The sequence below is a fragment of the Macaca nemestrina genome, chromosome 12 (assembly GCF_043159975.1).
Source record: "Macaca nemestrina isolate mMacNem1 chromosome 12, mMacNem.hap1, whole genome shotgun sequence".
NCBI classification, from domain to species: Eukaryota; Metazoa; Chordata; class Mammalia; order Primates; family Cercopithecidae; genus Macaca; species Macaca nemestrina.
In genome coordinates, this window is record NC_092136.1 from 83279155 (window position 1) to 83302957 (window position 23803).

General features: G+C 36.2%; 1 protein-coding gene and 1 long non-coding RNA gene across 37 annotated transcripts in view; one reads left to right on the top strand and one right to left on the bottom strand.

Moving 5' to 3' along the window:
- Positions 1-23803, bottom strand: part of LOC105468849 (discs large MAGUK scaffold protein 2) — a 2241192-nt gene that overhangs the window by 505569 nt on the left and 1711820 nt on the right. For all 36 annotated transcript variants that reach the window (XM_024788717.2, XM_011719263.2, XM_011719258.3 and 33 more), the window contains 2 exons: positions 10536-10680; positions 8087-8225 (listed from right to left, as the gene is read on the bottom strand). In XM_024788717.2, coding sequence (XP_024644485.1) covers positions 8087-8225; positions 10536-10680 — 284 coding nt within the window. The remainder of the gene's footprint in view (positions 1-8086; positions 8226-10535; positions 10681-23803) is intronic.
- The window catches only part of LOC105468843 (uncharacterized), a 48601-nt gene continuing 41141 nt past the window's right edge, over positions 16344-23803 (top strand). Inside the window, exons 1-2 of the long non-coding RNA XR_979636.3 lie at positions 16344-16691; positions 16816-16910. This is a non-coding gene — a long non-coding RNA (uncharacterized lncRNA). The remainder of the gene's footprint in view (positions 16692-16815; positions 16911-23803) is intronic.

Genomic DNA, 23803 nt, shown 5'->3' on the forward strand with positions numbered 1-23803 from the left:
AGTGATGATGAGCATTTTTTCATGTGTCTGTTGGCTGTATGAATGTCTTCTTTTGAGAAGTGTCTGTTCATGTCCTTTGCCCACTTTATGATGGGGTGGTTTATTTTTTTCTTGTAAATTTGATTGAGTTCTTTATAGGTTCTGGATATTAGCCCTTTGTCAGATGAGTGAATTGCAAAAATTTTCTCCCATTCTGTAGGTTGCCTGTTCACTCTGATGGCAGTTTCTTTTGCTGTGCAGAAGCTCTTTAGTTTAATTAGATCCCATTTGTCAATTTTGGCTTTTGTTACCGTTTCTTTTGGTGTTTTAGACATGAAGTCTTTGCCCATGCCTATGTCCTGAATGGTATTACTTAGGTTTTCTTCTAGGGTTTTTATGGTTTTAGGTCTAACATTTAGGTCTCTAATCCATCTTGAATTAATTTTCGTATAAGGAGTAAGGAAAAGATCCAGTTTCAGCTTTCTACTTATGGCTAGCCAATTTTCCCAGCACCATTTATTAAATAGGGAATCCTTTCCCCATTTCTTGTTTTTCTCAGGTTTGTCAAAGATCAGATGGCTGTAGATGTGTGGTATTATTTCTGAGGGCTCTGTTCTGTTCCATTGGTCGACATCTCTGTTTTGGTACCAGTACCATTCTGTTTTGGTTACTGTAACCTTGTAGCATAGTTTGAAGTCAGGTAGCATGATGACTCCAGCTTTGTTCTTTTGACTTAGGATGGTCTTGGCAATGCAGGCTCTTTTTTGGTTCCATATGAACTTTAAAGTAGTTTTTTCCAATTCTGTGAAGAAAGTCATTGGTAGCTTGATGGGGATGGCATTGAATCTGTAAATTACCTTGGGCAGTATGGCCATTTTCACAATATTGATTCTTCCTACCCATGAGCATGGTATGTTCTTCCATTTGTTTGTGTCCTCTTTTATTTCACTGAGCAGTGGTTTGTAGTTCTCCTTGAAGAGGTCCTTTACATTCCTTGTAAGTTGGATTCCTAGGTATTTTATTCCTTTGAAGCTATTGTGAATGGGAGTTCATTCATGATTTGGCTCTCTGTTTGTCTGTTGCTGGTGTATAAGAATGCTTGTGATTTTTGCACGTTGATTTTGTATCCTGAGACTTTGCTGAAGTTGCTTATCAGCTTAAGGAGATTTTGGGCTAAAACAATGGGGTTTTCTAAATATACAATCATGTCATCTGCAAACAGGGACAATTTGACTTCTTCTTTTCCTAACTGAATACCCTTTATTTCTTTCTCTTGCCCGATTGTCCTAGCCAGAACTTCCAACACTATGTTGAATAGGAGTGGTGAGAGACGGCATTCCTGTCTTGTGCCAGTTTTCAAAGGGAATGCTTCCAGTTTTTGCCCATTCAGTATGATATTTGTTGTGGGTTTGTCATAAATAGCTCTTATTATTTTGAGATATGTTCCATAAATACCGAATTTATTGAGACTTTTTAGCATGAAGGGCTGTTGAATTTTGTCGAAGGCCTTTTCTGCATCTATTGAGATAATCATGTGGTTTTGTCTTTGGTTCTGTTAATATGCTGGATTACGTTTATTGATTTGCATATGTTGAACCAGCCTTGCATCCCAAGGATGAAGACCACTTGATCATGGTGGATAAGCTTTTTGATGTGCTGCTGGACTTGATTTGCCAGTATTTTATTGAGGATTTTGCGTTGATGTTCATCAGGGATATTGGTCTAAAATTCTCTTTTTTTGTTGTATCTCTGTCAGGCTTTGATATCAGGATGATGTTGGCCTCGTAAAATGAGTTAGGGAGGATTCTTTCTTTTCTATTGATTGGCATAGTTTCAGAAGGAATGGTACCAGCTCCTCCTTGTACCTCTGGTAGAATTCGGCTCTGAATCCATCTGGTCCTGGACTTTTTTTGGTTGGTAGGCTATTAATTATTGCCTCAATTTCAGAGCCTGCTATTGGTCTATTCAGGGATTCAACTTCTTCCTGGTTTAGTCTTGGGAGAGTGTAAGTGTCCAGGAAATTATCTATTTCTTCTAGGTTTTCCAGTTTATTTGCATAGAGGTGTTTATAGTATTCTCTGATGGTAGTTTGTATTTCTGTGGGGTCAGTGGTGATATCCCCTTTACCATTTTTTATTGCGTCTATTTGATTCTTCTCTCTTTTCTTCTTTATTAGTCTTGCTAGCGGTCTATCAATTTTGTTGATCTTTTCAAAAAACCAGCTCCTGGATTCATTGATTTTTTGGAGGGTTTTTTGTGTTTCTATCTCCTTCAGTTCTGCTCTGATCTTAGTTATTTCTTGCCTTTTGCTAGCTTTTGAATGTGTTTGCTCTTGCTTCTCTAGTTCTTTTAATTGTGATGTTAGGGTGTCAATTTTAGATCTTTACTGCTTTCTCTTGTGGGCATTTAGTGCTATAAATTTCCCTCTCACACTGCTTTAAATGTGTGCCAGAGATTCTGGTATGTTGTGTCTTTGTTCTCATTGGTTTCAAAGAACATCTTTATTTCTGCCTTCATTTTGTTATGTACCCAATAGTCATTCAGGAGCAGGTTGTTTAGTTTCCATGTACTTGAGTGGTTTTGATTGGGTTTCTTAGTCCTGAGTTCTAGTTTGATTGCACTGTGGTCTGAGAGACAGTTTGTTATAATTTGCGTTCTTTACATTTGCTAAGGAGTGCTTTACTTCCAATTATGTGATCAATTTTGGAATAAGTGTGATGTGATGCTGAGAAGAATGTATATTCTGTTGATTTGGAGTGGAGAGTTCTGTAGATGTCTATTAGGTCCACTTGGTGCAGAGTTGAGTTCAATTCCTGGATATCCTTGTTATCTTTCTGTCTCGTTGATCTGTCTAATGCTGACAGTGGGGTGTTAAAGTCTCCCATTATTATTGTATGGGAGTCTAAGTCTCTTTGTAAGTCTCTAAGGACTTGCTTTATGAATCTGGGTGCTCCTGTATTGGGTGCATATATTTTTAGGATATGTAGCTCTTCCTGATGAATTGATTCCTTTACCATTATGTAATAGCCTTCTTTGTCTCTTTTGATCTTTGATGGTTTAAAGTCTGTTTTATCAGGGACTAGGATTGCAACCCCTGCTTTTTTTTGTTTTCCATTTGCTTGGTAGATCTTCCTCCATCCCTTTATTTTGAGTTTGTGTGTGTCTCTGTATGTGAGATGGGTCTCCTGAATACAGCAAACTGATGGGTCTTGACTCTTTATCCAGTTTGCCAGTCTGTGTCTTTTAATTGGACCATTTAGTCCATTTACATTTAAGATTAATATTGTTATGTGTGAACTTGATCCTGTCATTATGATATTAGCTGGTTATTTTGCTCGCTAGTGATGCAGTTTCTTCCTAGCATCGATGGACTTCATATTTTGACATGTTTTTGCAATGGCTGGTACCTGTTGTTCCTTTCCATGTTTAGTGCTTCCTTCAGGATCTCTTGTAGGACAGGCCTGGTGGTGACAAAATCTCTCAGCATTTGCTTGTCTGTAAAGGATTTTATTTTTCCTTCACTTATGAAACTTAGTTTGGCTGGATATGAAATTCTGGGTTGAAAATTCTTCTCTTTAAGAATGTTGAATATTGGCCCCCACTCTCTCCTGGCTTAGAGAGTTTCTGCCGAGAGGTCTGCTGTTAGTTTAATGGGCTTCCCTTTGTGTGTATCCAGACCTTTCTCTCTGGCTGCCCTTAACATTTTTTCCTTAATTTCAACTTTCGTGTATCTGACAATTATGTGTCTTGGGATTGCTCTTCTCGAGGAATATCTTTGTGGCGTTCTCTGTATTTCCTGAATTTGGATGTTGGCCTGTCTTACTAGGTTGGGGAAGTTCTCCTGGATGATATCCTGTAGAGTGTTTTGCAACTTGGTTCCATTTTCCCCGTCACTTTCAGGCACTCCAATCAGACGTAGATTTGGTCTTTTCACATAATCCCATACTTCTTGGAGGCTTTGTTCATTTCTTTTTACTCTTGTATTTGCCACACTTCTCTTCTTGCTTCATTTCATTCATTTGATCTTCAATCGCTGATACTCTCTTCCAGTTGATCGAGTTGGTTACTGAAGCTTGTGCATTTGTCACATAATTCTCGTGTCATGGTTTTCATCTCTATCAGTTCTTTTATGGTCTTCTCTGCATTGATTATTCTAGTTATCCATTCATCCATTCTTTTTTCAAGGTTTTTAGTTTCTTTGTGCTGGTTACGTAGTTCCTCTTTTAACTCTGAGAAGTCTGGTTGACTGAAGCCTTCTTCTCTCAGCTCGTCAAAGTCTTTCTCTGTCCAGCTTTGTTCCGTTGCTGGCGATGAGCTGTGTTCCTTTGGAGGGGGAGATGCACTCTGATTTTTTGAATTTCCAGCTTTCCTGCACTGCTTTTTCCCCATCTTTGTGGTTTTATCTGCCTTTGGTCTTTGATGATGGTGACGTACTGATGGGGTTTTGGTGTGGGTGTCCTTTCCGTTTGTTAGTTTTCCTTCCAACAGTCAGGACCCTCAGCTGTAGGTCTGCTCAAATTTGCTTGAGGTCCACTCCAGACCCTGTTTGCCTGGGTATCAGCAGTGGAGGCTGCAGAAGATAGAATATTGCTGAACAATATTATTGCTGTCTGATTTTTTCTCTGGAAGCTTCATCTCAGGGGTGTACCCCACCGTGTGAGGTGTGAGATGTCAGTCTGCACGTAGTGGGGAATGTCTCCCAGTTAGGCTACTCAGGGGTCAGGGACCCACTTGAGCAGGCAGTCTGTCCATTCTCAGATCTCAACCTCTGTGCTGGAAGATCCGCTGCTCTCTTCAAAGCTATCAGACAGGGGCATTTACCTCTGCCGTGGTTTCTGCTGCCTTTTGTTTAGCTATGCCCTGTCCCCAGAGGAGGAGTCTACAGAAGCAGGCCAGCCTCCTTGAGCTGCAGTGGGCTCCACCCAGTTCAAGCTTCCCGGCAACTTTGGTTACCCACTTAAGCCTCAGCAATGGCGGACGCCCCTGCCCCAGTCTCACTGCTGCCTTGCAGTTAGATCTCAGACTGCTGTGCTAGCAATGAGGGAGGCTCCATGGGCGTGGGATCCTCTGGGCCAGGTGTGGGATATAGTCTACTGGTGTGCCGTTTGCTAAGACCCTTGGTAAAGCACAGTATTAGGGTGGGAGTTACCTGATTTTCCAGGTGTTGTGTGTCTCAGTTTCTCTTGGCTAGGAAAAGGGATTCCCTTCCCCCTTGTGCTTCCCAGGTGAGGCAATGCCTCGCCCTCCTTCAGCTCTCGCTGGTCGGGCTGCACCAGCTGACCAGCACTGATTGTCTGGCACTCCCCAGTGAGATGAACCCAGTATCTCAGTTGAAAATGCAGAAATCACCCATCTTCTGTGCCACTCACGCTGGGAGCTGGAGGCTGGAGCTGTTCGTATTCAGCCATCTTAGGCGTGCCCTCTCTCATTTCCTCTTTAAAACTTTCTTTGATGCCATAGGTTAGTCCTATGGCATTCATGTAAAACTCATATTCATTTAGCAATATTTCCTAAGTGTCTCTTGTGATGTTAGGGAACTCTGCTAGTGCTACATAAGGGCGCTTTAGAGAACTGACCCTACTTTTGCTTGTTTGCTTCTATTAGTAGTCTCATACTTTTGAATTTTACAGATATTTAACATTTAAAAAATGAAGACTAACAAAGATTTGCCAATTTTTCTCTTCTAAGTAAAAGCATAATAAATAATTGCCACAATTCTTTTACAAAAGAAAGGGCATTTTGATTACCAAATATATAATCTCAAGATTTTGAAAAAAAGTAATAAATTAGGCTTTGTGGAAAACTTCATGGAGGGTTTCTGTGTAAATTAGGGAACAGGCATTGGGGAATCCATTGATTTATACATATTTTTACCCCAATTGGATAGTTGTTAGATGCTATTTCTTATTCAGTTGTGCATCTCTAGTGCAGTGCCCAGTGTTTTATAGGAAGTACTCAATTAATATTTATGAATGAGAAAGTGAATCTGCCTCTGAGCAAATACCTCTGAGACCTATGGTAATGCCTACAGTAGGGAGCACCTATGAGACAACACCAACAGTGGTAAGAAAGTGTGGTGGAGGGGTGTGTATTTGTATGTTTATGTGTGTGAACTAATATAATTTACTTTAACAGTTTGCCAGGCACCAACCATTCTGATTTTGTAGGGAAATATTAGTGAGACTGTCTTCTAGGGGAACAGGGGAGGAGGCAGGGGCAGGATCTAAGATATTGAGACATATCTCGTGTGTACTGTAAAAATATTTCATGTCACATCTGAAGTGTATTAAGATTATTGTAAGTATAGTTACTATAAATAGATAACATTCATTGAGTACTTATAAAGTGCCAGACACTGTTCTAAGCTCTTTGCATTCACTAGGTGACTTAATCACTACAACAACCTATTGAGATAGACTCACTTTCTATTCCCTTCTACAGATGAGAAAACTGAAGCTTGCAGAGGTTAAGTGACTTGCCCCCGGTCACACAGTTAGTCAGTGGTAGAGGTAGGTTTCAACTATGGTCTAGTTGTTTTTAGAGCTCATCAAAACTCTGAGGTCCCTTTCTAGCCACCTATTTCTATGATGAACATAGTTTTATATGACTTGGTTTTCATTTTTAATTTTAGAAAATTAAAATGTTTTCTCTTAGGATTTTAAAGCTGTTAGGGCATTCAGTTTTTCTACTTATTAATAAAAGCTATGTGACCATAAGCAAGTTCCATAACCTCTTTGAACTTCAAGTTCTACATCTCTAAAATGGAGGTGAAAGTCTTTTTCTGTGTGTTTTTGGGAGGATTAAACGGATAGTGTATAAAAATAGCTAGCAAAGGGTCTGGATTATGAAGGGGCTTGAACAAATGTTAATTCACTAGGCCCCATAGGGCCTAGTAACATAAAATGACATTTTTAAGTTAAAATAATATCAAATATTAGTAATAGGATGAGAGCAAAGAGATCATCACTCTGGTGGATAAAGGTGCCTGTATTTACAGAATTCCTTAGAGAGCCACGAGGATTATCTTTGCTGCAGCCCTCATTTTAATTAAGAGCATAGAGATCCGACATTTCAGCATAGGAAGAAGCTTGCATTTGATTTACACCACGGATGCACATTTTCAGCATCCAAACATTCCATTCCTTGGCTAAAGATATAAAGAGCTACTTCGGCAAACCTGATCTTGCAGAATAAATGGAAAATGCTTAATCATTTAAAAAGATATACAAAAGAATGGAAAGATCAAAGCATGCACATATACCAGTGAGGAAAGCTAACTGGCAGAAAGTCTCTACTTTTTGAAAGGCTGACAAATGACTTCAGTTAGACAGGGTAAAAAACCAAAACAATCCATCTATCATTCTTTACATATAAACACATATAGAAATTAAGCACACACATGTACATGTAATCTCATTTTTGATAAAACTATTGTTTATGCAGAAAATTAAGTTGTGGAACAATGTATAAAATATAAACTTATTTCATAAAAATAATGTCAGGCTCCACGTATATCTGAAAATATATACGTTTGTAAGAACATGGAGAAGGTATGAAAGGTTTATGCCAGGTTGTCACCTTGGGTACCCCAGGACAGGTCACTCTGGAGGGAGTTTGTGGGAAGTTTTTGTTCCTTAATCATCTTTGTATTCTTTTGCCAAATATAATGACTAGTTAAAGACAAAAAGTTTTTACATTTACATTTCTTTATTATTAATTTACCCATTGAATTCCAGTAACCAAATATATAATATTGGCATGCTACTTCCTTCCTTTTAAACCTCAGCACTATCTTCTCTTCTCAAGTATTAATACTTATCTTACAGTATGGCTGTAAAGCTTAAATGAGATCAGATATAGAAAGTCTTAATAAATGGCAAAGTGATGTATAAGTGTATCTTACTATTTATTCACAAGTATTTTGTGATTTTGCTGCCTATCAGAGGACAATGACACACTTACAATGCACTTGAGGCAAAACTACAATAAGGTTGAATGGAACCCAGAAGCTTCAGTTAGCATCCAAAACAACACCTGACATGTTAGGCAAATGTGATTTATTTCTGGTAATCAGAGCAAATTCAATTAACCAACAGGCATATCTGACCTGGTGTAGTCGTCGTCAACAAGCATGTGCTTTGGAATTGGTGAGTACCTTCCCGGAGAGATGGGTGGCAGGGAGGTTTTATATTCTAAAGTGCCATTGTTGCCAGAGAGTAGATGGTTTTCCATTGGTGGAGAATAAGCTAAGAGGTGGGGGAAAAGGAGAAAAGAAACCTGTTATGTGGGTGATTCAATGTGTCATGCTATACTTCACAAAAATGTATTAAAAACAGAAAGGCTTTGCTGCATGCCAAGGATTTTCTTGTCCTCCAAGAGGGAGGAGTTGCAGTTTATTTGCATTTAATATATACAAGCACATGGTAACCTTTAGGATAGGAAAGACTTAATAATAGTTAAGTCTGTAATGCCAGTTAGTATAATTTGGAGAAAAGAAGAACAGGAGAAGACATCCAGCACACATATTTTCAGAACAATGATTAATTTTCTATTGAAATAAAATGTTAGCTTTCTAATTGCAGAGCTCACATTGTTTTCACATAATTAATGTCCAATCATCGAGAACAAAAGCCTCCTAAGGAGCAGATTCTCCTATGAGACTTTCTCCCAAAATATACTCTATTCCCATCCCACAAAGGCCAAGAACTCTGTCCTTTCTTTTTTATTCCTCCTTCCTAATGTTTCTCCCTTTTAGGTGACTGAAAACACCTCCTAACTGGGTCTCTTGCTTCTTTCTCTCTCCTCAAATCCATTTTATTTGTTGAGATGAGGTAAACCTTCCTGAAATTCAGCTTGACCACACTATTCTCTTACTTAAATGTTCTCCATTGTTGTTATATATTTAATATAGTATAAACTCACCTCTTTGCCATTCTTGCAAGATCAATCAATTTTAATATCCCCCCAACACATATCCTATTGTCCTCAACAATAGCCTGTGCTTCCTGACATCTGTACCATCTACCTATAATTTGTGTCTCATACCTAACCCATCTCAGATGTTGAAATCTCATTCTGAAGATGCAACTGAAATGCCATCCTATGCAAAAAGATTTTTCTCATGTTCCAAAGACAAATGATATATCTCTTTTCTTTGAGTTCCCAAATAACATTTAACATTTATATTTACCTCTCCCATGGCATATACATACCTCTTATTCTGCCAAATATGCTTCTATTTATATATCTGAGTTAGCCTTCCTCCCAGCAAAACTCTTTGAAGGCCATGATTCTATCTCCTCTGTATCACACATATTACCTTACAATGTGTCTTGTACATACTGAAATTACTCAATACATATTTCTTAGGTTTATTAGGTAGTTTGGTTTTCTCCTTTTTCTCTCTTTGACATTAACCTTATATGCCCTCCATGAAGCGGCTCACAGACTATCAGGGCTGATTTTGCAACATTTGTCCACTTTGAAAAGCTCTGAAAGTTAAAACTCTTTCATATTCTAAGATAAGACTGATCTCAATTTACTGCCAGCTTGAAAACATACATATTTTGGAGGTAAGTTGTTTTAGAATCATCATTAAGAAAAGCAATAGCTAATGCAATGGGCAGGAAACAAAATTATTCAACACTTAACATTTCTCTCAAGAGAAACATGTAAGTCTGAGATAAGTTAAACAATTTGCTTGAGACCGTAGTACTAATCAGTGGCCAGTTCTGAAGACGTTCCAAGTTTCCAGTCTCACAAATGGACTTTCAACATTTCAGAATGAGCAAGCTTACTACTGTTGATACAAATGTCCCTTACATTTACATAACAAAGTAAATTGCTTCTAAATCTAGTCTTCAAAGACAGAAACTTAGTTAAGATTCGTGTTGACCTATTAAGAAGAGGAGGACACATGAGGCTTAGGCTACGGTGGATTTTTTGAGGACTCCAGCATAGTGTCTCATTAGTTGTTAGCTGTTGCCCCAGAAGTCTCACTTCCAGGTCACCTCTATTTCCATAGTGACTGATAATTTTTTCCAGCTTTCTTGCCAATATAACAAATTCAAGTAAAGTAAAAGCTATGATGATGGTGATTGAGGATCTTGATTTCACCATTCAATTGCAAGATCCCCTTTTTCAGGAAGAATCATAGAGCTACCTCTGGTCTATTTGCCAGTCTCTCTTTTCTAGTCTACTACTACAGAGATCTGAAGTTGGAAGAAAGAATATGATGGCATGAGAGTGATCATGCTTTAGGAGCTTGAGAAATAGCCTTTCAAAATGTGTTGCCCATAGACTACTGTAATCACACTGTTCTCAACATTAAGCCTTTCCATAACAGTGGGCATGCCAACTCATTAGGATATCTCACCTTCAAACAGTAGGTAAGGGCCTGCAAGGCAACATAGGAGTGGAGCTTAGGATACTCCCTCTAAAGTATTTCCAGAAGTTAACCAAGAGGGAAGGTACAAGCAGAACACTTTGTCAATAGTTTTATAGAATTTCAGTTTTGCAAGTCTGGCATGCTATTTGAAGATGACAGTGGTACTTACAGTGAGTAATATCAGGTGGACCATAAGGATCAGTCATATAAATGGTAGTGGGTTTGCCAACTTTTAAATAAACTACCTCTGATGTGTTCTTCAATATTGCTACTGCCTCTTCATGTGTTACTTCTTCTAAACTGTAGTTGTTTACCTGAAAAGGGGAAAAAAATCAACAATAGAGTTAAATCTATGCAGCAGAAGAAAAATATTCAGGCAAGAAGATTCCTGGAATTATAAATTGTGATAATTACTGTCTGGTATCTTTGACAGAACAGATGAATTAAATGCATTAGTCAAAGCAGATAAGTACAATCATTGATGCTATAAAAGAAAGTTGCTTCTGCCTTTTTAAAATGAGGAAGTGATATACTATAATGGAATTCAGAATAGTATTTGTGGAAAGGAAAATAAGGAGTCAAATGCCTTTTTTGTTATGCTATAGTTTCTATGACACAAAAGTAACACATATTCATGGAAGAAAACTTAGAAAAAGAAGAAAATAAAAATCATTCATAATCTCCCTACTTAGATTTATTTCCTTAAAACAATTTTGACTTTATTATACACATTGTTTTGGAACCTGCTTTTTAAAACTAGAGGGACTAGTTGTTCATAACAGCAATGTAGTCTAACAACATGACTTTTGTTTTCTGCAGAGCATTATGTTGCATGACTACAGTATAATGATCTAACAAGTTTCTTACTAGTGCATGTTTAGTTTGCTCCTAATTTTTTACAACTATAAATAATGTTCTAATAATTCTTTTTCTATATTTGTGCAGAACTCTGATAATTTCTTTGATATAGATTTACCCATACAAGTGAAACTACTGGACCAAACTACATGAACATTATCAGGGCTTTTGATACCTAGTGGGAAAGTACCTCTTTCCCTCTGGAAAGATGAACCGGTTTACCCTCATACCAGCACTATATGAGAGCCCTCATTTCCCTATAGCTTTGCCAAACCTTGATTTTTTTTCACTTTAAAATCGTTCTTATCAGAATGTCATTTAATATGAGTCTATTTGGAACACAGGTCTTTTCAGGTGAGCAAGTTCAAGGGTACCCTATTGTCATTGCGTTAACAGAAATGCCTCTTTCTTTATTGCACGGAAAAGCCTATGATACAAATGCAATTCTGACTTCATGGCAGTGCCATTACAGTGGGTCTCTGCACCACAATCACTTCTCTGAAATGATTTTAAGATAATCTCTCTAAAAAGACTTAAACTTTGAGGAAATTAGAATAAACATTAATTCACCAAGTATTTCAAATACCTAGGTTATCCTTATCTGGCTACTATTAAAAAAAATTTATTGTGTATATTTCAGGTTCACAGCATGATGTTATGTCACATATATAGATAATAAAATGGTTACTATAGTGAAGCAAATTAACATATCTATCATCAGTTACAATTTTGTGTGACAAGAGCAGCTAAAATCTACTTATTTCACAGAATTCCTAATATAATACAATTTTATTAACTATAGTCTTTATGTTGTACATTAGACCTCTAGACTTGTTCATCCTACATATCTGCTACTTTTTATCCTTTCACCTATATCTCCCTCTTTCCCACCTCCCCCTGTAACCACTGTTTTATCCTCTATATCTATATATTTGACTCTTATTTTTTAAGATTCCACATATAAGAGAGATCACGCAATATTGTTCCTTCTGTTCTGGCTTACTTCATTTAGCATAATGTCCTCCAAGTCTATCCATATTGTGGTAAATGGCAGGATCTCCCATTTTTTAAGGCTGAATATTTCATTGTGCATATATACCACATTTTCTTTATCCTTTCGTCCACTGACAGACATGTAGATTGTTGTCATATCTTGGCTATTGTAAATAATGCTGCATTGAACATGGGAGTGCAGATATCTTTACAAGGTGGTGATTTAATCTTCTTTGGGTATATAACAAGACCAGAGATTGCTGGGTCACATGCTAAATCTATTTTTAATTTATGTAGGAGCCTGCATACTGCTTTCCATAATGGCTATACCAGTCTACATCCCAGTCAATAGCGTACAAGTGCTCCTTTTTCTCTGCATCCTCACCAGCAGTTGTTATTCTCATCTTTTTGATAATAGCCATCCTAACAGCTGTGAAGTGATATCTCATGGCAGTTTAGATTTGCATTTCCTTGATGATTAGTGTTATTAGGCACCTTTTTGTATACCTGTTGGACATTTTTGTATCTTCTTTGGAGAAATAACTAACTATTCATGTCCTTTGTTCATTTTTAAAATTCTGTTGTTTTTCTACTATTGAGTTGTATCAGTTCTTTATAAATTTTGGTTATTAACCTATCATCAGATATATGGTTTGCAATTTTTCCCCCAATTTTTTTGTTTCATTTTGTTGTTTCCTTTGCTTTGCAGAAGATTTTGAGGTTAATGTAGTCCTATTTATTTTTACTTTTGTAGCCTGAGCTTTTAATGTGATATCCAAAACAACACTGCCAATGCCAAGGTCAAGGAAGCTGTTCCCTTCTGTTCTTTTCTAGAAATTTTATGGTTTTAGGTTTTACATTTAGGTCTTTTAGCCAAATTGAGCTGATTTTTGAATATGGCGTTAGAGTCCAATTTCATTCTTTTGCACGTGGAGATTACATTTTCCCAGTATCATTCATTGAAAAGACTAGCCTTTCTTCATCATGTTCTTTTATTTACTTTGTCAAAAATTAGTTGACCATATATGTTTGGATTTATTTGGCTACTATTTCTTTAATGACATAATTGTTTAATTACTTTCCAAAGGCATAATGTAAAATTAAATGTGCCAGAAGCATTGGGCTGAATTCCTATAGTACATATTATCTATACTATCTAGCACTTTAGCTATACCATATTTCACAGCACTACTATTCATAATCTTTATTATTTTGCTCCATGTTGCTATATAAGTTCCATGTGCTAGTTAATCCTTGGTGATGTAGCCCAGGTTAGGGACTGTGGAACTGGAGAGAAATGAACCTGACTGATGTGTTTGAATGCTGACTGTGAGTTCTCCATTAAGCCATAAGCTTCTCCAGCACCTCTCACATTTCTCTTCTAGATAAGAGACATTCCCTTATTTCTTTTTTCATTTCAGTGTCTGGCATTTGTTTATTCACTGATCAAATGTTTCCTGCATACCTGTTATGTGTTGGACTCTGTGCCAGATAATAGAGATATCATAAATAATAAAAATGATAATCAATAATCATAGCAAACACTTATATAGCCCATATTACACACCAGGCACTATTTTAAAGTATTTTACATATATTAACACAATCAAACCTTCACAATAACTTATGAGGTAGCTATTATAATTACCTTATTTTACAGATGAGAAAAGTATGTTTCCAAGAGGTTAAGAAACTTTCCCCAAGTCATTGATCTGGTAAGTGTCAGAGGCAGAATTCAAAGCTAGACAGTTTGGCTCCAGAAACCATACTGTTAACCACTCAGTTTTACTACTTCTTCCAGATAGACAAGGTCCTTGCTTTCATGAAACCCACATTCTAATAATACACAATTGTTTGTGGAATGGATGGATATAAGAATAGACTCATGCAGAGAGGGAGAATGTAGAGGAACTTCAGGTATGGAGAACACAGTTGATAATGGCAGCTCTTAATAATACAGAAATAACTAAATGATAATAATAAGAACTAATGTTTATTTAATACCTGCATGTCATATATTTTAGGAGTACTATGTCATATATTTTGAAATGAATCATATAACTTATCATCAGAATAGCTCCAGGAGGTAGATACTATTAATCAGGGAAATTTTACAGATGAGAAAAACTGTTGTTTAAAGAGATTAACTTGCAACAAAGAGGTCACACTACCTCCAATTGTCAAAGCCATCAGTTGGATCACAAGCCTCCTTAAGAGATGAAAATGAGATTATATTTGTATGTTGATTCGTTAAAAGCTAGGGCTCATATTACCTGTTCTTTCTCCCTTTAGGAGAACAGGGTTTCTTTCCAAGTTTACATATAAAAGTAGAATAAATTCCAAAGTTTTATAAAAGCTTGAGGAATCATTATATTTCCCACTTAATCCAGTGGTTATAGTATATTGCATCATCCTAATACACTGACCAGTCAAAAAATAAATAAGTAAAATGGAAAGCAGCTTAATAAATCTCACTGTCTCTTCAAAACCTTCTTACATCTGATTAATCACTTATTTTAGGGCAGTTACCACTTGTGCCTAGATAATGACTTATTTTTTATTCTTTTTATTTTTTTGAGATGGAGTTTTGCTCTTATTGCCCAAGCTGGAGTGCAATGGCACGATCACTTCAACCTCTGCCTCCCGGGTTCAAGCAATTCTCCTGCCTCAGCCTCCTGAGTAGCTGTGATTACAGGCATGAGCCACCACTCCCACCTAATTTTGTATTTTTAGTAGAGACAGCGTTTCACCATGTTGGCCAGGCTGGTCTCAAACTCCTGACCTCAGGTGATCCACCCACCTTGGCCTACCAAAGTGCTGGGATTACAGGCGTGAGCCACCGTACCTGGCCGATAATGAACATTTACTTGTGATGGTCTACAGTTTAAAATGTATATGAAAGTGGTTGTTTTCTCTAAAAAAAAGAAAAAAAAAAAAAAAGATTGCCTAAGGCAGCTTTTAATACGGTGACTGTGGCCCACAGAAACATCTCTACTGAGAGAACAGAAAAGAAACAGCATCTGGTGCCATAACACAGGAGAAATGAGAAGTCAATAATAATTAAAAATAAAAACCAAAGGCTAGAAACTAACTAGATTAGATTATAAGTGACACTTATAACAGACCAAAGCTCTGTTTCTGACAAGGGCTTATTGTCTCTCTCCCCAGAGTACGGAAAGTACACAGCTCATTAGATTATCAGTGAAAGAGAAATGTGGTCAATGCTTATTAAATTGCATATTTTGCCATTTTTAAGGTGGGCAGTGAAATGATCCAGAAAATATTTCCTTCAACAGCATTTTCATAGAGTGACTTTGCTAAAGACCACTAGTGCTAAAGACCACTAGGAAAATTTTTAGATCATAAAGCAGAAGTTGAGGGAAAGGTAGTGGTGAGAAATGGGGCAAGAGGATATTGGGGAGAATAATAACAGTAGTTTAAAATAGTGGTAGTTCACTCGGTTTCTATTTGGTGACTGAAATTTTGAAAAATTTACATAGATTTCAGTCACAGAACAGGTGGTATTATGATATTGGCAACAGAATGTAGTGATTAAAAGCACATGCTTTTGAGTCATGCATACTGAAACCTGGACCCCGGTGCTTCCTAGCTGTGTGATTTGGGGAGACTTGTTTAACCTTGTAAGCTTTAGTTTTGACATCTGTAAAACAGGAATGATAGCAGTTACTGCTTCAAAAGACTATTGATTTAAATGTGTTGTCCTATATAAAGTGACAGGCATAGTACAGTTCTTGATGTTAGCTCTTATCACTAATACTATTGTTATCATCTGTAAACAGGATTTCTTGGTGAAAATTTTCGCTGATCATTTTCTTATAAACATCTGTGAACTGATGAGTTTAATTAGGGTGCTGCTGATGAAGCTTCTGTGTGGTCTTTTTAAACATTCAGAATAGTACCGGATTTGGACCAAAAAGTGCTCTTTTGTGCTGAAGTCTTCAAAATGCTTTCCACAAAAGTGAGTTTGTTTGGGTTAATTATGTGTGTGCATTATCCTATGAACTCTCAAGATAAAGGGCCTACAGCTGGAGCTGATTGTGTGCAGTGAGAAGGGACATTACACTGATTGGCTAGTTGCTCTTGTCATTGTTTGTCATTGTTTTTTTTTTTTTATTCTTTTTTTTTCATTTGCATCAAGTAGCTGCCTATAATGGTGAACACTGAGCAACTGGCCTGGTTTCAAGGAAAAAAATCATGTGAGTTTGATTGAAGTGCTCTCTGTGGGGTGCAACACACAGAGGGGGACATATGTGCGGCCTGGCTGTGTGTTTGCTAATAGGAAAGAGGACTGAGGCCAAGAAAGAGAGGCTGGAGGTGAGATGACTCATTCTCTCAAACAGAAGAGGGAGCACTGAATTTGAACATGATGCAGACAAAGGAAGGCAAACCAGCTGAAGAAAGAGGTGCCAACAGACTTGCAAGGAGGCATGGCAAGTTTTGTGGGAATTTGAATGTGTGTAAGCAAACATAAATGTGATAATACAAAGGTGGGAGGTGTGGGGGCATGAGAATATGATAATAAAGAGGAATGGGCAATATAGAGATGGCGAGATACTGACCTTTCCATGTTCTTGCAGGAATATCAGTATGGTGGGATAAACTGGGAGGTGATTACAGACATTAAGGTTACCTAAGACATAGTACAAGGAAATGTGGAACTCCAGAATCATTGGTAAGAAAACTCTAAAGTTAACTTTTAAAAAGGAAACAAAGTGGCTGATCATTAGGTTGTAAGATAAATTACAAAGCAGACCAATCCAATGTAGTAATGCCAATGCTATGAACATAAATATGCATAAACCAAGGATTAAAATCTCCATAGTACTCTGAAATTAACTATTATAATAAAAGGTATTCAAAATAATAACTATTAATAAATAAAAGGCATGTTAGTAATGATTGTCTTTGGATAATAAATATTTTCTTGTTTTTCATCTTTTCAGAAATGAATATGTATGTTATAGTTAGAGCAAAATTAACTCTAAATGAGAAAGAACAAAAACTTTAAGAAAGAACAGAAGCTAAGTACAGTGGTCTCATTATGGGACACACATAGCATCTTCTCATGAGTAATGAAAATCGGAATGGGAAAAAAGAAAGTTAATTTCTCAAGCCCAATGAATAGACTTAAATTTACTAGAAATAACAGTCACATGTTAAACCTTGCTGTTTCTAGAAATGAAGGCAACTTGATACAGTGAGAGTAATTTTCAATGTACAATCAGATCGGATCTGGTTTATTTCCTAGTTTCATGACTTTAAGTCAGTTAACATATTTACTAAGAATTCATTTTCTTACATGTAAAATGGGAATTATACTTATTTATTTGTTGATTTGTGTTTATGAGAAAAGAATGATACCATGAAGTTGAAAAGACTCTGTATGATATAAAGTAGCATACAAATAGAAATCAAACAGCCGTAATCAGACATCATGCTTTGTTGATCTTGCTGCTGTTCAGGGCTCTTTATGTGGAAATCATCACTCCCTACATTGTGAAACACTTATTCCTACAGTGCCACTTCCCACCTCCAAGAATGACCCTCTCAAGGGCAACTGATTAGATCATATTCATCTCTACTCCCCTAGCTGATGTAATATAAATGCTTGGCACTTAATAAGTGTTGAAGTAGTAAGCTAAGTTTTTAAAAAATGATTGCAGAACACCAAAGGAAAAGCAATCAAAATTCCCTATTTTGTAGAAAGAATGAAGCATTTGTGTTGCATTCTATTTTATATTTGTGTTGAGTCAGAGAGGAAAGCAATAAGAATGAAGGTCATTCAAGCAACAATACACATTTATTGGATACTTGCTCTGTGCCAGGCACAGGATATGAGGATGAAAAGCTAGTACAGAATGTTAGCACCAGATCATACTAGTTTATAAGGTACACAGTCAAAGCTCCATCACTGTGATTTTATTCTTCCTTCATTAATCATTAATTCATTTCTTAACCTTTTACTCCATATAAAGAGAGAGAGCAAGCAAGAATGGTTATTTTGATTTACTCAAATTTCTTCTCTAGCAGAGGTCACCAAAATGGACAGTATGATATGAACCCTAGGGCAATCCACTGGGTACAAGAGGAAAACATTCACATTTCTATTAATATTAATCACATTGATATTTATATTTCTTTTTCCATTTTCATATGTTTTAAAATGTGAACAATATATTAGCATAGTGATATATATGTAATTTAGAGGAGAGAAATATATTAGTGGCAACCTTTTGTATTTTACTGATAGAGTGTGCTATTAAGATAATTTTAAAATGACAGCAACATACGATATTTATAGAGCAAATTCTATAAAGAGGGCTATTACACTGAGTATAAGCAAAATAAAAAAGAATGCCATAGGAGGTTCTAACCCTTAAATAAAATATGTCATTGCAATTACATTGTATTATAACTTACTACATTTGAGATAAATTAGAGGAGAGTTCAAGCAACAGTTGTCCAGGTTTTATCCTGCTGTTTCAGAAGTAACTCTAACCTCAGGGGACAGAATTTTGAGAGTGAACCGTTCTAAATTTTTTTAGCCAATTGCAGGAAATTGCTAAATTATACTGGCTTGATTGAATGAGCGCTACCACCAAAGTTGTCCTTAGGAGATGCAGTGGTAGCAGCAGAATGGGTTAGGGTGTGGTTAGATCAAGGTAGGATGGTGGTTCTTAATCTGGCTGCACATTAAAATCATTTGGGAAACCTAAAAAAATAAAAATAAAATGAAGTATGATCCCTACCCCAGAAATCCTGATTTGATTATTCAGGGCTGACTGAGGATTGGATATTCATAGTGTTCAAGAGCTTACCTTGAGATTCAAACATGGACCCCAAAATCAAGAATCAGAGATGCTGACAAAACCAGTGAAAGGAATTTAACTTTAGGACATCAAAATCTATGTATGAATCCAATTTTACAATTTACTAGTTATGTAATGTTGGAAATCCCTTTGTCATCTCTGAGTTCTAACTTTCTCTTCTGAAAAATAAGAATAACAGTAACGACTGTCCTAACTACCTCTCAAAGATGGTGGTTAAGAATAAATGAGGTGTCGTAGGCAAAAGATCTTTTCAAGATGAAAGCAATGTGTTGTTGGTAGGAAAGAGACATGCTCAGAGAGTTACAGGTCTTGGTTCTAAGATATCTAAGATTGGTATAACCAATAAATGTGCTTTAATATCCCATTCGTTATTCAGATAATTTCTACATATTCACAGTGTCTTCAATTTGATTTTCTTATTGATACTTGGATGAAATCAGGCAATTTTGTAAATTTACCAAAAACAACAATAATTTCAGTCATCACAACTAATACTCATTCAGAAACTTGCATTGTTTCTACTCATATTTCCTAAAAGTATTTGATGTCTTTAATATACGATACTTATTTTCAAATAAAAATAAGAGATGCTCACACATAGCGCATCCCGAGTATATTCCACCAAACACTAGTTTTAGGTGTTTTGTTAAGTATTACTCTAAGAAGAAGATTCCATGATAAAACAGATATGTTAATCAAAATCAAGTCGCTTACTTGACGGCAGGACTTCATAGAATTTTTAATATGCTAAAATTCATTGAGAATCTACAAGAGGATTGGGATACAAGTTGTAGAATTCAGCAAATGTATTTGGTCACAGAGTCTATTCATGTGACACAGAAAAGAGAACAATATTTTAAAGCATACTTTTGGAAATACCAATCTAATATAATGCTACTATGGTATAGAGGTCAAAATAGAAGACCAAAGATGGATGTGACTTGCCCAAGACAGATTAGGTAAAATCAGTGCTAGGTGCCTGTGACTGAAATCCAGCTTTCTCATCTGAGTCCAAGGTCTTTCCACTTGACTTCAATGTCTCTATTACTTTTCCTGTCACTTACTACTTCCCTTTAAGGAAAGAAAACACAAGAACTAATTCTCTGTAAAAGGTATAAAAGTTCTCTCACTGACAATTTTTTTCTTTAAATGTTGAGCAGGGTTTATGTAAAGAAGAGGCTAAGATTTTAAACCTTAAATTACAATGTGCCGAGGGGCTTTAACAACTAATAACTAATGCTATCCCTGCAGAGAAGACAATCGAATTATACTGGATTCAACATTTCTGGTTTATATTGAAAAAGGGGAAGAAGTTAACACTTTTCTAACATATTGGGCTATATGTACCACCTTGGAAGGGCTTAATAAAGCCAATGTGTGAAAATACATGAAAGAATTTAAAAATCTGTTATGCTGTTAAACTCTGACTACCACTGAATTTCAAGGCCAAGAGAATCTATTTTGTCTGAGACGACAACACTAAACCACTGGTACAATCCACAAAATCCGATGTCACTCTCACTTTACCATTTAAAAAACAAAACAAATTCCAGAGAACAATAAATTCTAAGTAGCCAAGGAAATTTTCAAAAATATAATTTTGCTAAAAAGAACATATACCATGTATTTGGGTTGACCCATTAAACATCAGAGTGGTCTGACATTATAATCATCCTATTTAAAATACCAAGAGGCTAATTGCAAAGGTGACAGACAGAATAACTGTTTCTTAAAGTAGAATATTTGCAAAGGTCAGATACTATACTCTTACGTGGAATTTTTAAAGTGGGAAATAAGATTGTAAGGAATCTAAAGAAATTTTGTAGTAAATGTAATCTATTTACAGAAGATAAATGAATGTGTGATAAAATTTACTGGAAGGGAGAGAAAAGGTCTAAAGCATCCTAAAAAACTAAAAAGTGGAAAAGTGGAAAGACATAGCTCTTTCAAACATATGTGGAAGAGGAATTAGTCTTCACTTTCTTGTTTTCAAGGGACAGAGCTATGAATAAAGGGGGACATATATAGAAAAATATATTTTAACAGAATTTTAAGGAAAACATTTTAATGATACTTATTACCTAATAAATAGCTTTCGGGAGGTATTATCCACCCTTAAAGGGGGATCTATGAGAGGTCAGAGACTGCTTCACATGCTTGCTTTTCTGATGTACCAAGAAAGAGTTGATGAAAGATGGCCTTTAAGATAGATATGTTAAATTCTGAGATATAAGAAGAATTTCAGGGAGAAAAAGTACCCAATATAGATGGTGTGCTTCAGGTGGTGCCCAACATTATAGCTATTTTGCTTGAGAAACTAGAAGAGTTATTGTTATTACTAACTCTTTAAAAAATGACTGTGCTCTCAGTAGAGGGCAGTTGCTAGGAGACTTCCTGAATTGTGAGTATTCAGCCGTGAAAATCTAAAGAAATTAATGGAGTTTTATTTTAGACCAGTTTACTTACAGAACTCCGAGTGAATAATATATGGTGGAATTTTTCCTAAGAAGTGACAGAAGGAAGTGGTGCAAATTGCTTTAGAAAGAATAGCATATTTAGAGAAAAATATGCAGAGTGTGGTACAGCTGGTACATCAGAGAATCTAAATCATTTGTACTTCCTTTGTGGGAGGAGAGTAGAAGAGGGGGAAGACACAAAGAATATGAATGTAGGGTAGTAAAGGGAAGAGGAGGTGGAAAGGAATGACAGAAAGAGAGCATTAATAAATATTTTTGGGTTGAAGCAAGATAATTGTTTTTGTAGGGTGGCTTCAGTGATTTTGTCTTTATTCTCCTTTTCAGGGTTATTTTGCTTGCAAAGTATAAAATGAATCATTTTCTTTCATTTCCAGTTTCAACTTGGAAGTACTAATTACGTCTTCCTTACATAAGAGAGGAGAGACCTATTACTGTTGAAAGTTCTTTAACAAAACAAAACAAAACTATGCTTTAAAACTCAAAACAGTTAAGGATTATGTCACAGCTATTTTTGAAATCATTATATCTACAATGAATGTCAACAAAATGGTAATAAAAAATAGTATAGTGCCTGGAAAATTCTTTGACAGAATTATTTGGAGCAAGTTTTTTTTTTTTTTTTTTAATTTGGAAATAAAAAAAAAAAAAACTACACAGAACTTCAAGAAATAAGCACATACCACTTACCATGATTGTACAATAGCAGTAAATGAAAAAATACCAGAAGATCTGCCTACAATCAAACTCTTATGGAACCATGAGTCAAAGGTCAAACTAGTAACTATCTAAGACAGTCATTACTTGAGAATGAAATGGTCCTCTTCATTTTTCTACGTAGTACTATGTAGAATATGGTTGTCACAATTTATTCTATTCCCAAGACAACATTTCAAGCAATAAAGTTTATATTCCAGAGAGAAGTTGTTCAGGTCTTGTACCCTAATAACAACCTTTCTTGTCCAGAAGATAGAACAACATCATAAGAACAAACTTTTACATCAAAAACAAACAAGCAAACAAACAAAACAAAATTCAGAATTTCTTGAGCATGAAAGTGGTAGTGGCTTCAGGTGGTAAAGCAGCCCAAAACTCTTAAATTTAACTTTGACTGAAGTCATTAATGGTATATTTTTTGCCCATCTGGTTTTCTCATGACAGAGTTCCTTCCTGAATAGTGGCTACTGCCTGGGATACAGTAGGTGGGCAGCACACGCTTATTAAAAAAGTAATTAATGAATGACAATCACAAATAAAGGAGGAAAGGAAAGAACTGACTGACAAATTTAAGGAAACTAATGAAAACATGTTGCACAAGAGGCAGTATAGCTTGGTGGTAATGAGTGGTCCTAGCCAGATTGCCTCAATTTGAAACCCAGTTTTGTCCATTATTAAACATATGACCATGGGCAAGTCAGAAAACCTGTCTACATCTCAGTTCTTTTTTGCTTATATAAAATGTGTTGCTGTTAGAAGTATGTTACATTACAAAAAAGCCCTTTATAAAAGAACATGGAACTTAGTAAATGCCAGGTCAATGTTAGCTATCAAGATTATTACAAAGATCTTATCTAACACAAAGCTTACTGAACACAAAGGTCATTGGCAACTATGAAATTAGACCACTGGGATTAAACACAGCTCTCTAAAGCCGAGGGAAGTAGGCACAATAAATATAAAATTTGGAGGTTCAACTCCAAAACTTGCACAAGTCATAAAAATTAATCTTCTGTTGAGATTGGGGGCTGATCCTCCCCAGACATTTCTCACAAAATTGTTGGAGATAATGGCTCCTTGCAGACATAGATTAGAAGTCCTGTTTTACAAGGGTAGACATGTGACTAGACAGATACGCTAATCTTACTTGAGAGCTACCTACTATTAATTTTCAATATTCGATTATTATCCTGTAGATTTTGGCATACAACAGTAAATGGACATAAGGCAGTTTTATTAACACAGTCCCAAATGCTTTGTTGCTTATAATTGCCTTAATTTTGCTTTAGGTTATCGTATAACTCCATGGTTCAGAAAGACTGGCTGTGTGTCAATGTCAATCACTGCCTAGGACTCCTGAAGCATGTGAGAAGCTGGCAAATGAAATAGCTATAACCCTAAGGGGAGGAAAGGAAGAGATCCATTTACACATGTAGCAGAACTCAGATTATAAATTCTTGGAAGTCAGGTGCTGTGTCTATTCTGGTTGCACAAAGGACCATGGATATACGCTTATCAGTAAGCCAGGTGTTGTTTCTGTTGTT